Below are 16,721 nucleotides of genomic sequence, written 5' to 3' on the forward strand. Positions count from 1 at the left end.
TGTATAGCATGAGCCTTTAACTCTAATTACAATTTACAATTACAGTGTCCATTTAGTGACACTGCTGCCCAGTCTAACAATGCACTGATGATGACATCCTGAGGCAAACTATACGGTGGTTCAACCCGGCAGCAGATAGGTGAAGCTCAACAAAGCGTGCCACTGTCAGCCTCCCTACCCGAGAAGACCAGCCTGCTTCATTCTTTTCCTCCCTTTCTTCTCTCTTCTTCACTCTTCAAATCCAGAGTTCCTCTCCTGTCTTCTTCTCCATCCATCTCCTCCTGGTTCTTCATCACATATTTTTCTCCTCTCTTCATCTGTTAACTTCAGCTTTTCACTCCTTTCTACTCCTGCTTCCTCTCCTGGTCCACAGGTTGTCCTGTCCTGTCCCCACACTCTCTCACTCATCTCCCTGATGGCTCAACCAGCTCCCCAAAAATAAATAATAATATAAATAGCTATTTCTCCAGTACAGTACTAATAAAGTCCAGAGACTGAGAGGAAATTAAATCAAGTTGAAGTCATAAATATAAATAATGTTATAATAAACTTCACATAAGATTCAGGGCTTTTTCTGAAAACATCTGGGGATGGAGCCGCATAAACCTCACCCCTCGCTCCGCTTATGGTACCACCACCATCACCATCACTGCTCTTCTTATATTTGCATTTTTGTCTTCACTTATCTGCTCATCTCATTCCTTTCTTTTCTGTTGTCTTGTAGTGTGCCCCCCCCCCCTTTCTGTAATACTGCATTTATATGAAAAGATGCCACAAAAATAAGCGTGTTTTTGGAAAATTGGGAATTGTGCCTTGAAACCTTGCAAAGGGAAGAAACAGTAGTTATAAAGCGACCCCTGTCGTCAAATGATCAAACAACAGGGACATAATGTATTTTTCTCAGAGTGGATGTACACTTGCATACGGACGTGTTGGCACTTCACGTATTCTAATCTGCAAGTGCCAACTCTACATACCAAGCACTTTGACCGGGACAGCTCTCTGTGTGCGAGTGTGTGGCGCGTGCGCGTGAATCCAGGCTGTGAACCTAATGTTAAATGTTGTCGTAAAAAACAGCTGGATGCTACTCGGCTAGCAAGCTTTAGCAGAGAGCAGCCTCTGCAGAGCGGGGAGGGTGGCAGATCAACTCCGCGCTGCAGGACTGGAAGGATGGGTCACTGCATGGTAGGCTTCCGCCGTGTTTACCATGACGTATATGTGCAGATTTCAGTGTTGTATACTTGTCCGGACATCTTTTTTTTTTGTGTGTGCCGTGTGTGCAGTGATCGGTGAGGATGAGGAGCCGCAGTAACTCAGGAGTGAGGCTGGATGGCTATGCCAGGCTGGTCCAAGAGACTATCCTGTGCCATCAGGTGAGTGCAGTCACACAGGAGAGAAGTCAGTGCTGTGCACCTGTCTCCAGACACATTTACACGGTGGTGTGCCCAGATATTTTGCTTCAGTTAAAGTAGCCAATGCAGGGCTACCATCCAGGAAAGGCCCCCTCAAGCCCCAGGTTCACCACATATTGTTTGGGTCTACATAACTTGCTTAATAACCAATGTCTTAGAATTTGCCCCCACTAAAGTACAACATCCTCAGGTCCTGTATCTTGCATCCCCAGTCTGGTAGAGAGACTCTATGTCAAAATCAAGTTTTAAGATCTCATTATTCTAGTTTATATTGTAAATCATGTTAAATCTTACATTTTTTCCTCATGTCAAGTAATTGACACACTCAGGCCATCAGGTAAGGTAGTATTATTCCATCATAGAACAATTGTAAGGCCGCAACCAACAATTACTTTCATTATCAATATGTCTGACAGTTATTTTCCCTAATAATTGATTGATTGTGCAGTGTATAAAATGTCAGAAAAAGGCACATCATTATTTCCTGAAGCCTGAGTGAACATATTGTCGTCAAAGCAACAGTCGAAAATCTAAAGATGTAGAATTTGCTATCAAAAAATACTTGGAAACTTGCAAATACTCACATTTAAGAAGCTGGTACCAGTTTGAAATTTTTTGCATAAAAATGACTTAAATTAATCAACTAATTAATTCAGCTTCAGTATACTCATTTGAGAATAATGTAATAATGTTATGATTACCATGTTAGCATCGTTTTAACTATTTTATTTATAATAATGCATCATAATTTGTTTGTTGTTTTTATTTTGTATTGATGGTATATATATGATATATGACACAGAGGAAAAGATCATTTGGTTTTGACAATGTGTAAAGCTACATCACTTCTGGATGAAGGCTGATTAATGTATAAGCCATGTGTTTGGTAAAGCAGTTCTTCTTCGAGCCAAACTCTGTGTACTTAGAAGTTACCCACCAGACTTTAATGTCACTTTGCAGCAATCGTTGCTTATCGAGTCGAGGAAATACGGAAACACCCTCTTCAGGAGTGTTAAAAAAAGGAAGTTGCTTTTTAAAGGGAAAGACACAAACTTTACTCTTACTGAGGTTCAGTATACTTGAGTTAATTTCCACCACTGCATTTGCATGCACAGGAGCTTTAAGCTGTGTCTAGCTTTGTATGCTTTTTGTGTTTCTGTAATCAAGTCCTCCATCTTATCCTGCAGAAACGTGTTGGATATGCAAATGTCCTGTAGCCTGTATAGGTTCAGGTTCAACCAGATTGAGCTGCACAGAGGTAAACAAGGCCAGAACAAAGTTCACCCTGAGAAATAGGCTGAGGACCGGGAAACTATGCACCTTTATCTCTCAGCACTTGAGTTCACAGTCAACAGCTGTCTAAGTTTAACGCTGTGACCCACAGTATTCACAGCTGATAGAAAACAGTTCCAGCATTCCTTACAGAGCATGTACTGTACATGCTAGGCTGTAGGTTTGGTTTCAAGAGAATGATTGCCAGATAAATCGATAACGATAATTATTAGCTGCAGCTCTGAAATGATTCTGTCTGGAGTGTTTTTATAAACCCTGAGTAGTGTCTGCAGATGGTTCGGATAGCCTGCCTGAGACGCAAAACACAGGAACAAAACCCAGAACGTTTTGATTTATTGTCAGATCCTCTCTTATCCTAATTAAAGTGGCTGGTCAGGAAAAGGTTCACAGAGAAATGAACGGGTACATCAAACAGAAACTGTAAACGTGTTGAGGAAATGAAATCGAGGAACTTAAAGGATCTTAAGTGTGAGGACGACATGTCCGGCCCCGCCCTGGACGTAAATGAATGTGTGTCTGCGTTTGTTTCAGAACCCGGTGACAGGACTCCTGCCTGCTAGTGCCCAGAAGAAGGATGCCTGGGTGAGGGATAATGTGTACAGCGTCCTGGCTGTGTGGGCGCTCGGCATGGCCTACCGCAAGAACGCAGACCGCGATGAAGACAAGGCCAAGGCCTACGAACTGGAGCAGGTGTGTTTGTGACGGAGAGAGAGAGAGAGAGAGAGAGAGAGAGAGTTAATGTGTACACCAGTGTCTGTTTGTTCTACCTGTTGGGTTAAATATTTATATATAATATTTTGGTGTGTGCCACATCACAAATATCTCAGTCTCACGTTGATGTTTAGAATAAAAGTATGATCAAATACTGGACTAAAAAATGGGAAACTGTTTGGATCAGAGTGACGTTTTGTTTGATTTTTACATCTGTCGTTTACTGATGAGGTGTTGCTGTTTGTTGGCAGAGCGTGGTCAAACTGATGCAGGGGCTTCTGCAGTGCATGATGAGGCAGGTAAGGTGCACCTGAGCTCACATTTAGTGTTTACATGTTCGTTTGTGTTTGCACACATTAACGTCATGCCGTGGTGCCATGGATGTCCGATAAGCCGGTGTTATGGTTCTGAGAAAAACCGGCTCTGTGTTATCTGGGGTGCTGCGTGTTTTATGCAAACAACATACCCAGGTTTGTGGCCACAGTCGGCTGCTGTCTGCGCGGGCACGTTGACCTCAGGTCACATATGTAGTTAGTCAGAAAACCAAACAAACAATTTTTACTGTTTTACCTTCTGATACTGGAAATATGAAAAATATGCGAAATTCACAATAGAGTGTTAAAATGTTGCAGTGCTCAGGGAGCCATGAAGCGAAGAGGCTTCATCCTCTGCTGCTGAGATATTGTTGTGGAAATTGCATTACATAAACATCATCATCAGTAGACCTAAAGAAATTCTCACTGAAGTCTCACTGGGATGATGATGATGAGCAAGCAGACAGTGATCAGAAACCTTAATAATGCTGTAGTCACAGATACAAGGATGTGAAAACCATGTGATCAGAAACAGGATGTGGAGATAAGTGGGAGTGTGCATGTGAACACACTCCTTGAGATTTATCTAACTGTGAATTAATGTTAATGCCCCCCAAAAAATACTTATAAACACCTAAAATAAAAAAGTGAAATGATAAATGACAATATTTTGCATGTTCATGTGTTCTCAGGTGGAGAAGGTGGAGAAGTTCAAACACACCCAGAGTACAAAGGACTGCTTGCATGCCAAATATGACACTCCCACCTGTGCCACCGTGGTCCTGGATGACCAGTGGGGGCATCTCCAGGTGGATGCCACCTCGATTTACCTGCTGATGCTGGCGCAGATGACAGCCTCAGGTACAGCAGTGATGCAGAGCGCTGCTTATATTTGTTGCTTTTTTTTACTATTTGCTATTAGATAGAGATAAAGTACCTCACCACTGAACTCTTTAATTTCATTTGGTTGCTGAGTGTGTGACGTTATCATGCAGGTCTGCGCATCATCTCAAACCTGGATGAGGTAGCCTTTATCCAAAACCTGGTCTTCTACATAGAAGCTGCCTACAAAGTGGCGGTGAGTAACATTATCAGAGGTTGGAGAGGTTGGTTCCTAGAAAGCAAGTGTATGTGGTCAACTTGAATTGTGGGTAATGAAGGCGCCATGGCTGATACCTCTGGTTCAGCTGCGTTGAGTTACTTAAACTCTCCATTATTAATCTGACAGTTGATGTAGCTCAATGCTAAATCGGTGCAGTACTCTTTTGAATGTGATGCCCAGAGCATAAGAAATGATGTCATCCCCTTTTTCCCCCCTGTAGGATTATGGGATGTGGGAGCGAGGTGACAAGACCAACCAGGGCATCCCAGAGCTCAATGGCAGCTCTGTAGGGATGGCCAAGGTACAGGATCCACAGATCCCATTTATCATTGTCAGCATTTGTGATGTAGAACACATTAAAGACCAATCTTGTATAAAATGTATATTGCTGCTTGGGGGCGGGGGTGGGGTCTGCAGGCAGCTCTGGAGGCCATAGATGAGCTGGATCTATTCGGTGCCCACGGAGGACCGAAGTCAGTCATCCATGTTTTGCCTGATGAAGTGGAACACTGTCAGGTACCGGTGGCTTTTCCTCCAGCCATCTCAGCATCATCTCTGCTCATCGTTTTTTGTCTGCTCAGCGTGTCTGTGATTTCCCTCAGTCCATCCTGTGCTCCATGCTGCCGAGAGCTTCGACCTCTAAGGAGATAGACGCTGGTCTTCTGTCCGTCATTTCCTTCCCCGCTTTTGCTGTTGAAGACGCTGACCTGGTGGCCATCACTAAGTCAGAAATCATAGGCAAACTGCAGGTACAGTCTAAGAATGGGAAGAACAGATCATTTGTTTGTGATGACTCTGAACAGAAACACAGTACACAACTGAGTATTTTACCCTATAATTTTACCTTGTACATACATGTAAGTCAGTCAGTGTATTTCAGGGTCGCTTCGGCTGCTGCCGCTTCATCAGGGATGGATATCGTTGTCCTAAAGAGGTAACATATTTTGAATATTGAAAATCTGAAACCTTGTGTTGGTATTCTGTTTTCATTGCTGCAGTAAAATGAATAGTGTTGGTGTTACTCCACACCGGAAGTAAGACATGAGAGAATAAGTTAAAGTTCAAGTTCCCGGCTGTCGTCCCACTAGGACCCGTCTCGGCTGCACTACGACCCCGCGGAGCTCAAACTGTTTGAGAACATCGAATGTGAATGGCCTGTGTTCTGGACTTATCTCATCCTGGACGGTATCTTTGCTGAAGACCAAGTGCAGGTAATAAAGGCGCACTGGCCCAGAATCCATATGCAGTCTCTACTATATCCACAGTCATGGAGTTATGGAGAATGACTGTGTGCTTTCGCTCAGGTGCAGGAATACCGTGAAGCACTGGAGGGCATTTTGATCAGAGGGAAGAACGGCATCAAACTGGTGCCTGAACTTTATTCTGTGCCACGTGACAAGGTATCCCACACACCCCCCCCCCGTCTTCTAGCCATGTTGTAATTATATGGGCCAACAAACCCAACAAGTCGATCGAAAGCAGCTTCATAAAAACATGTTATTCCTATTACAGCCTGTCAGCAGTAAAACTAGTGTCAGGGAACAAATAAGACTGAGAACATATTTTGCCTGTTACAGGTGGAGGAGGAGTACAGCAATCCTCACTCAGTGGACAGAGTGGCCACGGGGCAGCTGCCGCACATGTGGGGGCAGTCGCTCTACATCTTGGGCTGTCTTCTGGCCGAGGTATTCACACGGTGCCTGGACACCACCTCGACTGTTTCACCTGTCACAGGCAATGGACAGTGTCACAAATCAGAAATGATATGGGTTTTATATTTTAAATGAGGATAAAAAAGGCACTGCTACAAGATGTCCATGAAAGCCAAACACACCACTTCTCCTTTATATATTTACATACAGTAAAACCACTGCTTTTGTATTAATTCACCTTCCCTGTCTCTGCCTCTCCTTTTCTTTCTGCTATAAGGGGTTTTTAGCACCAGGAGAGATAGATCCTCTCAACAGGAGATTCTCCACCAACTTCAAGCCGGATGTTGTGGTACAAGGTTGGTGATCAATGAAGAGTGTCAGGAAAATGTTGGATTAAAAATTATGTGGAATCCCAGAAAAACAGAGAAAATCTGGAACAAGAAGTTGTTATTTTCAACTCCTTAGTCTGTAGTGCTCATCTCACACCTGGATAAATTTGTTGCATGGATTAAAACTGGAGAGGGAAGATCTTTACCACACGTAGAGCAGTGTTGCATCGACAGCCTTGATCATCTTGTTGCAGCTAAACAAACAGGGTTTATCTGCTGTCAACTGGTTGTTTTTACTCAGACTCAATTCTGCATTGTCAGTTGTGTCTTTTGAGTCAAGTTTTGTGTATTTGACAGTGCATAAATCAAATCAATCAAATCAAATCAAAAAATCACGGATGTTCACAACGTATTTTCGAATGTTTTTCTGGTGTTAACATTGTTTTATGTAGAGATTTCCTCATAGAAGGAAGGATATGATTTATTTCCTTTTACACGTGTGTGTGTGTGTCAGTTTGCGTTCTAGCGGAGTCCGAGGAGATCCAGGAGTTGTTAAGTGATCATGGGATAACGGTCCAGACCGTGACGGAAGTTCTGCCTATCAGGGTCATGCCTGCTCGCATCCTGAGCCACGTCTACGTCAGACTGGGTAAACAAGCACAAAGCACTACTCGCTTCTGTAGTGTACAGGCGTGTGTTTGTGTCTGTTTGATAGTAAGAGTATCGTCTCGTGTCATTGCCACAGGGAACTGCAAGAAACTGAATTTGAGTGGGAGGCCCTACAGACACATCGGAGTTCTGGGAACGTCCAAATTCTACGAGATCAGAAATCGCTTCTATATATTCACCCCCCAGGTAAAACTAGCCTGAGATGCTGTGATGTTCAAAATCACAACAATGAAGCTATATATTAGAGGGAGGAAGGAATGAACACCAACAGTTAATACTTTGGTTTCTTTCTTTCTGACTGTTTCTCTATTTTCTTCTTCCCTGTCCAGTTTTTGGATCAGCATCATTTCTACTTGGCACTGGACAACCAGATGATTGTGGAGATGCTACGAACAGAGCTGGCCTATCTCTCCTCTTGCTGGAGGATGACGGGACGACCCACGCTCACTTTCCCCATCACCCGCAGCATGCTGGGTAATAAGGCTGTTAACCCAAATCAAATAACTGTTAACTGTTCCATATAGTACACATATAGAATAGTTAGTATAGTGTATTTAATATATAGAGCATATGAACCTTGCGCTGTTGGACGCAAATCAAACTGTAACTTCACACTGGTACTGCCAGTTAAATTTAACAAAGACACAGGGCAATGTTTTGTTTTTTCCTTTCACAAGTTCGACAAAGGTTTCTGTTATGTTGATGCTGCTTTTTGGGCCGCAGGAGTTTTTTTTTATTGCAATACCGAATGACCACTGGAAAAACCAACAGCAGAACTGAGTGGCTGAGTGTTTTTATCTCTCTGTATACATTCATGTCCACAGTTAGTTCCATTTTTTTTGGCTCCTCCATTTTTTCCCCCTGTTTTTTATGTCTGCATTGTGACAGTTTTGAGTAGCTTATACTTTGTCACTTCTTCAGCGTGCATGCTACAGTACATACTCATACAGATTTATAATGTTTTATAGTTTTGGAGCACTGATTTTGAGTTCAGTCTTAATGGAAGTTTTGATGGACTTCTCTCTCCCACACGCTGTGATCATGAATGTGTATTCTGTTCATTTCCATGTTGCCGTTTTGTCAAATTATTTCATCGCGCCGCACAATATTTATTTATTTTTTATGTCCAGTTGAAGATGGAGATGCGATTGATCCGTGTATCCTAGCAACCCTGAGGAAACTACAGGATGGCTATTTTGCCGGAGCGAGGTCTGTTTCCATCTGCGACACAGGACTTCATACCATTACTGTTAATAGAAAGTCTGTTTCTACAAGTGCATTGTGGGTATTTTGTGTGGATGTTACTGCAGGGTGCAGATGTCAGACCTCTCCAGTTTCCAGACCACTTCATTCCACACTCGTCTCAGCTTCCTGGATGAAGAGAATGATGACAGGTTGCTCGAGGATGAGGATGAGGAGGATAATGACGACTATGGAGAGGAATATAACAAATTTGGGCGCTCAGGTAGTTAGCCATGAACAAAATGTGTGCGTGCGTGTGTGTACCTTTCACTCATATTTGATTAATGAAGTTGAACTGTGAGTAAATGTGTGATGTATTTAACTGCAGAGGGCTCCAGAGACATGTTTGACCAGTACCTCACGCAGCTCCTCCACAGCACCAACACCAAGAGCCACCTTCCTCCCATCCAGGGGGGGCAGCACCATGTCTTCAGTGCTGAACACACCACGAGAGACATCCTGTCTCTCATGGCCCAGGTCCAGGGCCTGAACATGCCCAGTGAGTTATCCTGAAGTATTATCATCTTAGGTACAGGGTCGGAGTGGGTATTGCTTTAAAACGATTCATTCAAATGCTCATACTATACCTGAGATTTTTAATACCTTACATTAAGGGATACAGACATGTTTTCATACAAAACCCTTAAAAGTGGCAAAAGTTCTCAAATGTTTGAGGCTGTCAAAGCAGAAGCTGTGGTACAGGAAGTTAAGCAGTAAGTACTAAGTTTTTTTGCAGCTTTGTTATTCTCTTCAGTAGCTGGCTTCATTTAGACTGCATGACCAAAGACATATTGGATAAAACATACAACCTTTATTTTACATTCAACCGACAAAAAAATTATAATATAACACCAATTTATACAGTAATCCCATAATGCAATGCAGTCACAAGACAAGTTGCTTTGGAGGCTCTGTTTGCTCTGTCTGCTCTTTCCTGTCAATGTCAAGTTTAACCGGCAGCAAAAAGAACAAAATGAGTGAAAATGCATCGTCAAAGTGTTGTCAAAAGGTTTACTGGAAACGTAGGAAATCATTACAGGTAGATGATGAAGAAGAAATGTGAGTCCACCAGAAATATAAACTATTCCTGTTGTTTTTTGTGATGCATTGTTTTAATTATGTATGTTTCAGAGTACTCCATGTATCTCCCTGTGGCTCCTGTCATGAACAAACACCGCAGATCTCTCAACCTTCTTGAAGTTCCTCACCCTCAGCGTGGCCCACAGGCAAAGCAGCCCAAGGTAGGCACAGCTGATACTTGTTTCTCTTGTGACTTCAGTAATGCTCTGAAGTGGATTAGTCTGACACTGACATCCCTCACAAGCCCCACGGTGCCGCTGATCTGCACCTGCCTCGAGACTCTCAGGGCAACACAGACTTTGCTGCGCTGGTGAGGCAGCTGAAGGAGTGTCCCACTCTGCAGGACCAGGCCGACATCCTCTACGTCCTCTACGTAATGAAGTATGGACATTGAGACAACTTCAAACATGCAGTCACACATAGCTCATCAGTAGTCTGGCACACTAATAATGAAACAATGTGGTTTTCTTCTCACGACCAGAGGAGCTGATTGGCTGGTGGAGTTGTCAGGCCCTGGTCAGGGCGGGGTCAGTGTGCGTTCACTGTTGGAGGAGCTGTATGTACAAGCTGGAGCCTGCAAAGAGTGGGGACTCATCAGATACATCTCTGGAATACTACGCAAGAGGGTGGAGGTCCTCGCTGAGGTCGGTCAGAAGTCATAGTCATTTTTCTTAATTTTTATCCCAGCAGCCAACAGGGTGGCTCAGGAGCTAGTCAGTTCTTTGTCAGCTGCATATAGTTCTGACATACAACAACATGCAGGCTGTAAATAACCCGTGATGCTACACACCTAAAAGTTTTTGACGTGAAAAACCTGTCCAGGCTGGATGTGCATTAATAGAATCCAACCTGCAGAAATTGCAGATTCCCTGAGCCCACTTAAATAGAGGCGAACACTTATAATGGCATAGTTCATATAACTGACACACATTCATATTCAAACCACCTTTATATAATCTGTCCTGATCTCAACAATAAGGTCCCAAATATAGGTTACAAAACGTATAACATTCATGGTTGAAAACATTTGAAGTCGTTATGAAATCATGCTCTTGGCATCTTCCATCTGGTTTAAGCACTGGACAAAAACTCACATCACGCCATCTACTGGCCATGGAAAAAAATGGCCAGTAGTAACACTGACTTCAGCACTGAGCAATGATGCGACACACTCAATACCTGCTGAATAACTTGTGCGGTCGAAACCGGGGGAAAGGTAAAACTTTGCTACAGAGTCACTGAATTATAAGATTATTTTTAACCAGTTGATTTGTATTTGTCTGCTCCTCAGGCCTGCACTGATCTAATATCCCATCACAAGCAGCTGACTGTGGGTCTACCTCCTGAACCCAGGGAAAGAGTCATCACAGTGTAAGTCGTTGTAACACGTGTGTTTGTGCTCACATTGTTGAATTAATTACCACATAAATAAATTAACTCTTCTTCCTCGCTGTTTCTTCTCAGGCCACTTCCTCCCGAGGAGTTGAACACTCTCATCTATGAAGCCAGTGGTCAGGACATCAGTATAGCCGTACTCACTCAGGTAAGTCTTTAACCGTTTGGACTGCCCTCAGGAATTTATTTCCAGACACTCTCCTAACACCTGCGAACTGTGCACGTTTGTCTTATAGGAAATCATGGTCTATCTCGCCATGTACGTGCGCTCCCAGCCTGCTCTGTTTGGGGACATGCTCCGACTCAGGATAGGACTCATCATGCAAGTGATGGCCACTGAGCTGGCTCGTAGCCTGCACTGTTCTGGTAGGAGAACCGGGCACCAGCTTACGCACAACCGTGAGCATACACAAACCAACACACTGCACAGGTGAAAATGAAAAACCGTGTCACACCTTTGTAGGGGAGGAGGCATCTGAGAGTTTGATGAGCCTGAGTCCGTTCGGCATGAAGAACCTCCTACATCACATCCTCAGCGGCAAAGAATTTGGGGTGGAGAGGAGTAGTGAGTTTTTTTTTTTCCTTCCATTTTTCTTTGTCTCTCTTTGTCTTTAGTTCTGAGTGAGAAGAGGAGAAGAAATTAGGGAATGAGAGCGAATGAGGTCAGAATGAGCCAGAATCAAGTAGAACTGAGAACGTGGCCCAAGGTGTGACGATGGCGGTTTTGTCGGTCAGTCCACCACTTTCGTCCAGACTGAGATATTTGATAACTATTTGATGGAGTGCTTGTATCACATTTTTAATGGCTCTGGCCCAGGGAGATAATGTCATGCTTAAAAAAAAAAACCCTGCTATATGCTGGTATAGGTTCTGACCTGGTCTTGTTTGTCTGTGTTTCTGTTCATTAGTGCGCCCAATCCAGTCAACAGCCACCAGTCCTGCCATCTCCATCCATGAACTTGGCCACACTGGAGCCACTAAGACCGAACGCACAGGAATACACAAACTAAAGAGTGAGATAAAACAGGTGAGAGGCATCATTAGAAAAGAAAGAAAGTGGATGATAATCAGTTTGCAGCTTTGTAAATGTATGCTGTGATGTGTGCTTTGTGAGCTATCTATCTATCTATCTATCTATCTATCTATCTATCTATCTATCTATCTATCTATCTATCTATCTATCTATCTATCTATCTATCTATCTATCTATCTATCCATCTATCCATCTATCTATATAACAGTGTTCTTGCCTTTGGTTGCAGCTGGATGACTCTCGGCCTCTCAGTGTGGGTTGGATTTATAATAATATCTAGCATGTGACTGTTTCTAACCTCAGTCTAAACAACCAAATCGCCGGCTATATCCCGCTCATAACCCGCTCGCTGGCTCTTAACATTTTGTGAGCCACAGCGTCCTCCATATCTGGATCGTCTTTCACTTCATCACACATCAGTAGGAGAACATGCTTTGCTTCTCTTCCAAGTATCACATAGTAATTGTCTTTTTTTTTTTTTTTTCAGAAGAGTATCGAAATTTAAAATAATGTTTCTATGAATTCATGAGCCTGTGAAACAATCAGATTGTTGATTAAGCCGCTTTTAAGTAGCACTCCCTCATAACTCATTATATGGAGTGTTATCATTTGTTTGTTGAATGGTCTTTCTTGTGATCAGTCTTCAAGAGTTGAATTATGCTTTTCACTTCACAGATTGTAACATTGAGCTGCTCTGTGTGGCTGCGGTGTCGTCATGACTGTAGTATGAGAACCATGTGAACCATGTCATACCGTTCTCTGTCATCTGTCATCCATATCCACGTGTAGATCTTCAGCGGTGGTCATTCCTTGAGTAGCAATGTCACTTCTCCTCGCTCCACGGTAAACCATTTCACCTCATCCGCTTCGTATGATCCCGGGTTTGTCCTGCGTAGGGACGCTGTAGTTAGACTGTGTGTATGTTTGTTTGTTTTTTTATTTTTTTAAAATTTCATATTTTTTGTAGTTACTAAAAGATTCCTCGTGCTTTGCTGCATCTAAGGACAAGGCTGATGTTATAGTTTTATTTTAAATCATTGTCAACAAATGTCCTAAAATGACCAACAATTATAACAAAACAAAAGTATTATAATAAGGCGATATGTCAGCCAGTGCAGTGCCATTCCTCTCTTATGTTTTGAACAATAAGAGCTATACCGCCTAATTTCTAGTTCATAATGTTGTAAACCTGTTGAAAATCATGTAAAGCACCTAAATTATTATTATTGTTGTTGTATCAGACTGTTAGTGAGCTCAATTAATCTTTTTTTGGTCTTCTTTAAAGTAATTAAAAACACTAAACACAGAATAACACCAGTCTTGTCCTCTAATATGTCTGCTCAGGTGTCTTGTATAAGTAATAGAGCATGAGATCGATATGCATGACTGATTGCACGGACAGTGTTAAAACTTAGGCTGCGGTCGAAAAGTTTAAAAAAAATCCTAACCACTTCTCCTCGACCTCGAAGGAAAACATCAATTGCCATCGCCAAGGAACTGTGGGACGGCGTTATCTTCTTTCCTCTCGTAAAGAAAGGTTCAGTGTATCCTCTGCTTTGCCCCTTAGATACTTCCAGGCAAAAAAGACTTTTCGATCACAGCCTTATTTTTTGTGTGTGTGCGTATATGTGATATATGACTGCTATGATCAACATTATTTCCATGTATTTATTATGGCATGACAAACCTATGTATGCTATTACTCTTGTCAGTAAACTGTATCTTGTAAATAGGCTCTCTTCACCACCACCGGTCGTAAACCTCATGATGCAGTCGGGTTCAGTAGTTAGGAAGACTGATTCAAATCCAGGTCTAGATTTTCCACATCAGTCTGTTCAGGGGATCTCGGGGAGAGCCGCTGCATATGTGGGGGAAAAAAAACGATCTGAGAAATCCCCTCAAGTGATGTCACTTGAGTCAGCGTTGGTTAGTTAGCTCCAACATGATGCCAGTTAACAGAGAAGTGAAACTGATCCCTGAGCCTGTGTGCAACAAACACTGACAAGTATAATAATGGTGTATATCAGGAATACATTTAAGGCAGAGTGATCCATTAAACATGTTCTAACAGCCTCTTTCTGTTCTCGCACCGCAGCGGTGCAGCAGCCCCTCCACCCCCAGTGGGATCCTGTCCCCAGTGGGCCCTGGTCCTGGAGACGGACAGCTGCACTGGGAGGAGAGGCAAGGCCAGTGGCTGAGGAGACGCAGGCTGGACGGAGCTATCAACAGAGTACCCATGGGTTTCTACCAGAAGGTCTGGAAGATCCTGCAAAAGTGCCATGGCCTGTCCATCGATGGATATGTGTTGCCTTCTTCTACCACAAGAGAGGTAGCATCTTTCAGACTTGCAGCTAAAGCTAGCTAGATTTATGACTTCCTGTGTGTGTGTGTGTGTGTGTGTGTGTGTGTGTGTGCGTGGGTGTGTGTTTAATTCTGTGTTTTCTGTGCAGATGACAGCGGGAGAGATCAAGTTTGCAGTGCAGGTGGAGTCTGTCTTGAACCATGTCCCTCAGCCAGAGTACCGGCAGCTGCTCGTGGAGACTGTGTTGGTTCTGGGCTTGGTGGCTGACGTGGACGTGGACAGCATCGGTGGCATTATCCACGTGGACCGCATCCTGCATTTAGCCAATGACCTCTTCTTCAATGACCAGGTACTGATGGCGAGAGATACATTTTTTTCCTTTGACAAGTTTCCATGTATCTGTGCACCTGGGTTCACCCTTTTCTACCTCTGCATTCCCAGAAATCCCACAGTGCCAGCGATTATTTCCTTGAGAAGGATCCAGCGACCGGAATCTGCAACTTTTTCTACGATAGCGCCCCCAGTGGCAGCTATGGAACCATGACCTATCTGTCAAAGGCGGTGATCACTTATGTCCAGGACTTCCTGCCAAGCTCCAGCTGTCTGATGCAGTGAAAAAGCAGACAGGTGTGTCTTGCTGCTCCTGTTCTCTGCTCTAAACACCTGAGGAGACACGTTATATAACGAAAGGATCGACTGGTCAGAGGCAGCAGCGCTTCTCATTGTCAGCTCATACAGTTCATGTGGTGCTTGTAAGTATTTCCTCAATCAATAATCAATAAACTCTGTAGCTCTCACACACTGATATAACATCATAGCCTCGGCAGCTGATTGCAAACCACTAAGTAACAATTCATTTTTTTCCTTGTGGGTCTGGACTGTGAACTTATTTATTACTTGCTGTAAAACGTATGTTTACAGGACTTACTAACATGCATCTTATGTCAGCTGACATTTGCAAAGATATAAGCATGTTTCAGTGTCCTTGGTGTTTGTGAGAATATTATATTAACAGGCTGTCTTATAACTGAATATGTCATACGCCCAGCAGTTATCAGAGTAAACATTTTGATCGTTTGTGCACACATTGTCCCACAAATCAATAATTTATACTTTTATTTTCTTCCTTTATTAACATTTAGTTTGATTTGTATTTAGTAATATAATAGAATTATTATATTGTAATGGCTGAAGGAAACATAATAAAATATAAATTATAAAAACAATTTGTAACCTCAAATTACTTCATTTCCCCCCACAAATGAAAAATATAACCTCTGATAGCTCCCAGGCTTTTTATAATACAGTGCTGATGGAGATTATTGTCCCATTTTCACCTCCTCCTATGTGCTGTGGTCTTGTTTTAATAATAACCTGTAGGGGAACAATGATCTTACTTTTCTTTAAATACCAAGATGATTTTGTCTTGTCTGTGTATGTGTTGTGTGTTTTGTGCAATGGTGAAGATGAAGCCGTCTTTGTATGAATGTCACCCTGAGGTTATGCTACTGATATGGCGAGTCAACGTTTTGCATGGACCTCAAACGTATGGAAGGTTTGTTCATTTGTGCAGAGTGAGGATGAGTTTATTTCTGCTGTGTATGGGTAGGAGTCAGCTTTAATACCTGTTAATAACAGTGTTTTATATACTGTATATACACGGTACAGTATACAATGGATATGTAAGGCTAGGTATCGATACAGTAACAGAGAGGTCCAGAGTATGTTGAATAAGGTCTCTGTAAGTCTGACAAGAGGGTTATTCTGCTTAAATGTGAAACAACTTTCATCCCTGTGCTTTGATGTTGAAAACAAAACAGCAGGAAACATGTGTTAATATATTTTAATGCTAACTAATTTACATAAAACTATTAAAAGAAATACAGATATATTTAAACATAGAATTATTTTACCTGTTATTATTATACATTATGCAGATTATCTATTTAACATTGAAAGACCTGTTCATTTATTTTAACAATGCAGTTGTGCCTCATTTCCATCAGAACAGTATGTTTATTATGACATTTTCATAATCTGTTCATACAATAATAAAGCCATTTAACCAAAGATGGTGACCTATCATTAATCTATATATCTATTAGCCACATATAGTTTTGAATACTAGCTGTAGTAAGAGTTTTCATTGGTCAGACTCCTGCTAACATACAACAGTTAGCCAATCAG

At 42.4% G+C, this 16,721-nt stretch overlaps 1 protein-coding gene across 4 annotated transcripts; it reads left to right on the forward strand.

Moving 5' to 3' along the window:
• The first annotated feature begins 889 nt into the window (after positions 1-889).
• On the forward strand, positions 890-16,598 carry phka2 (phosphorylase kinase, alpha 2 (liver)). 4 transcript variants are annotated; one of them, XM_023401671.2, is made up of 33 exons: positions 890-1,185; positions 1,284-1,373; positions 3,237-3,395; positions 3,668-3,715; positions 4,423-4,591; positions 4,726-4,808; positions 5,053-5,133; positions 5,250-5,348; positions 5,435-5,581; positions 5,713-5,766; positions 5,921-6,043; positions 6,137-6,232; positions 6,410-6,517; positions 6,762-6,840; positions 7,328-7,462; positions 7,559-7,668; positions 7,812-7,956; positions 8,613-8,691; positions 8,793-8,947; positions 9,053-9,223; positions 9,856-9,965; positions 10,049-10,185; positions 10,286-10,448; positions 11,096-11,175; positions 11,269-11,347; positions 11,436-11,565; positions 11,663-11,764; positions 12,108-12,226; positions 12,462-12,485; positions 13,022-13,075; positions 14,328-14,561; positions 14,683-14,883; positions 14,976-16,598. In XM_023401671.2, exons 2-33 carry the CDS (start codon positions 1,296-1,298, stop codon positions 15,147-15,149), a joined length of 3,726 nt encoding a protein of 1,241 aa, XP_023257439.1. In that variant the 5' UTR covers positions 890-1,185; positions 1,284-1,295; the 3' UTR covers positions 15,150-16,598. The 4 variants fall into 4 exon arrangements, 3 of the variants coding, with proteins under 3 accessions (XP_023257439.1, XP_023257441.1, XP_023257440.1); XM_023401673.2 differs by lacking the exon at positions 13,022-13,075; XM_023401672.2 differs by lacking the exon at positions 12,462-12,485.
• Positions 16,599-16,721: the final 123 nt, after the last annotated feature.

This window comes from Seriola lalandi, unplaced genomic scaffold, assembly GCF_002814215.2.
Source record: "Seriola lalandi dorsalis isolate HSWRI2012SDOR001 ecotype SW California unplaced genomic scaffold, Sedor1 jcf7180002053712, whole genome shotgun sequence".
Lineage (NCBI taxonomy): Eukaryota > Metazoa > Chordata > Actinopteri > Carangiformes > Carangidae > Seriola > Seriola lalandi.

Coding starts and splice junctions, on each gene's coding strand:
- phka2 (XM_023401671.2), top strand. CDS start 1,296: ATGAGGAGCCGCAGTAACTCAGGAGTGAGGCTGGATGGCTATGCCAGG. Junction 7,957..8,612: donor CATCACCCGCAGCATGCTGG/GTAATAAGGCTG, acceptor TTTTATGTCCAG/TTGAAGATGGAGATGCGATT. Junction 13,076..14,327: donor TCACTTCTCCTCGCTCCACG/GTAAACCATTTC, acceptor CTCGCACCGCAG/CGGTGCAGCAGCCCCTCCAC.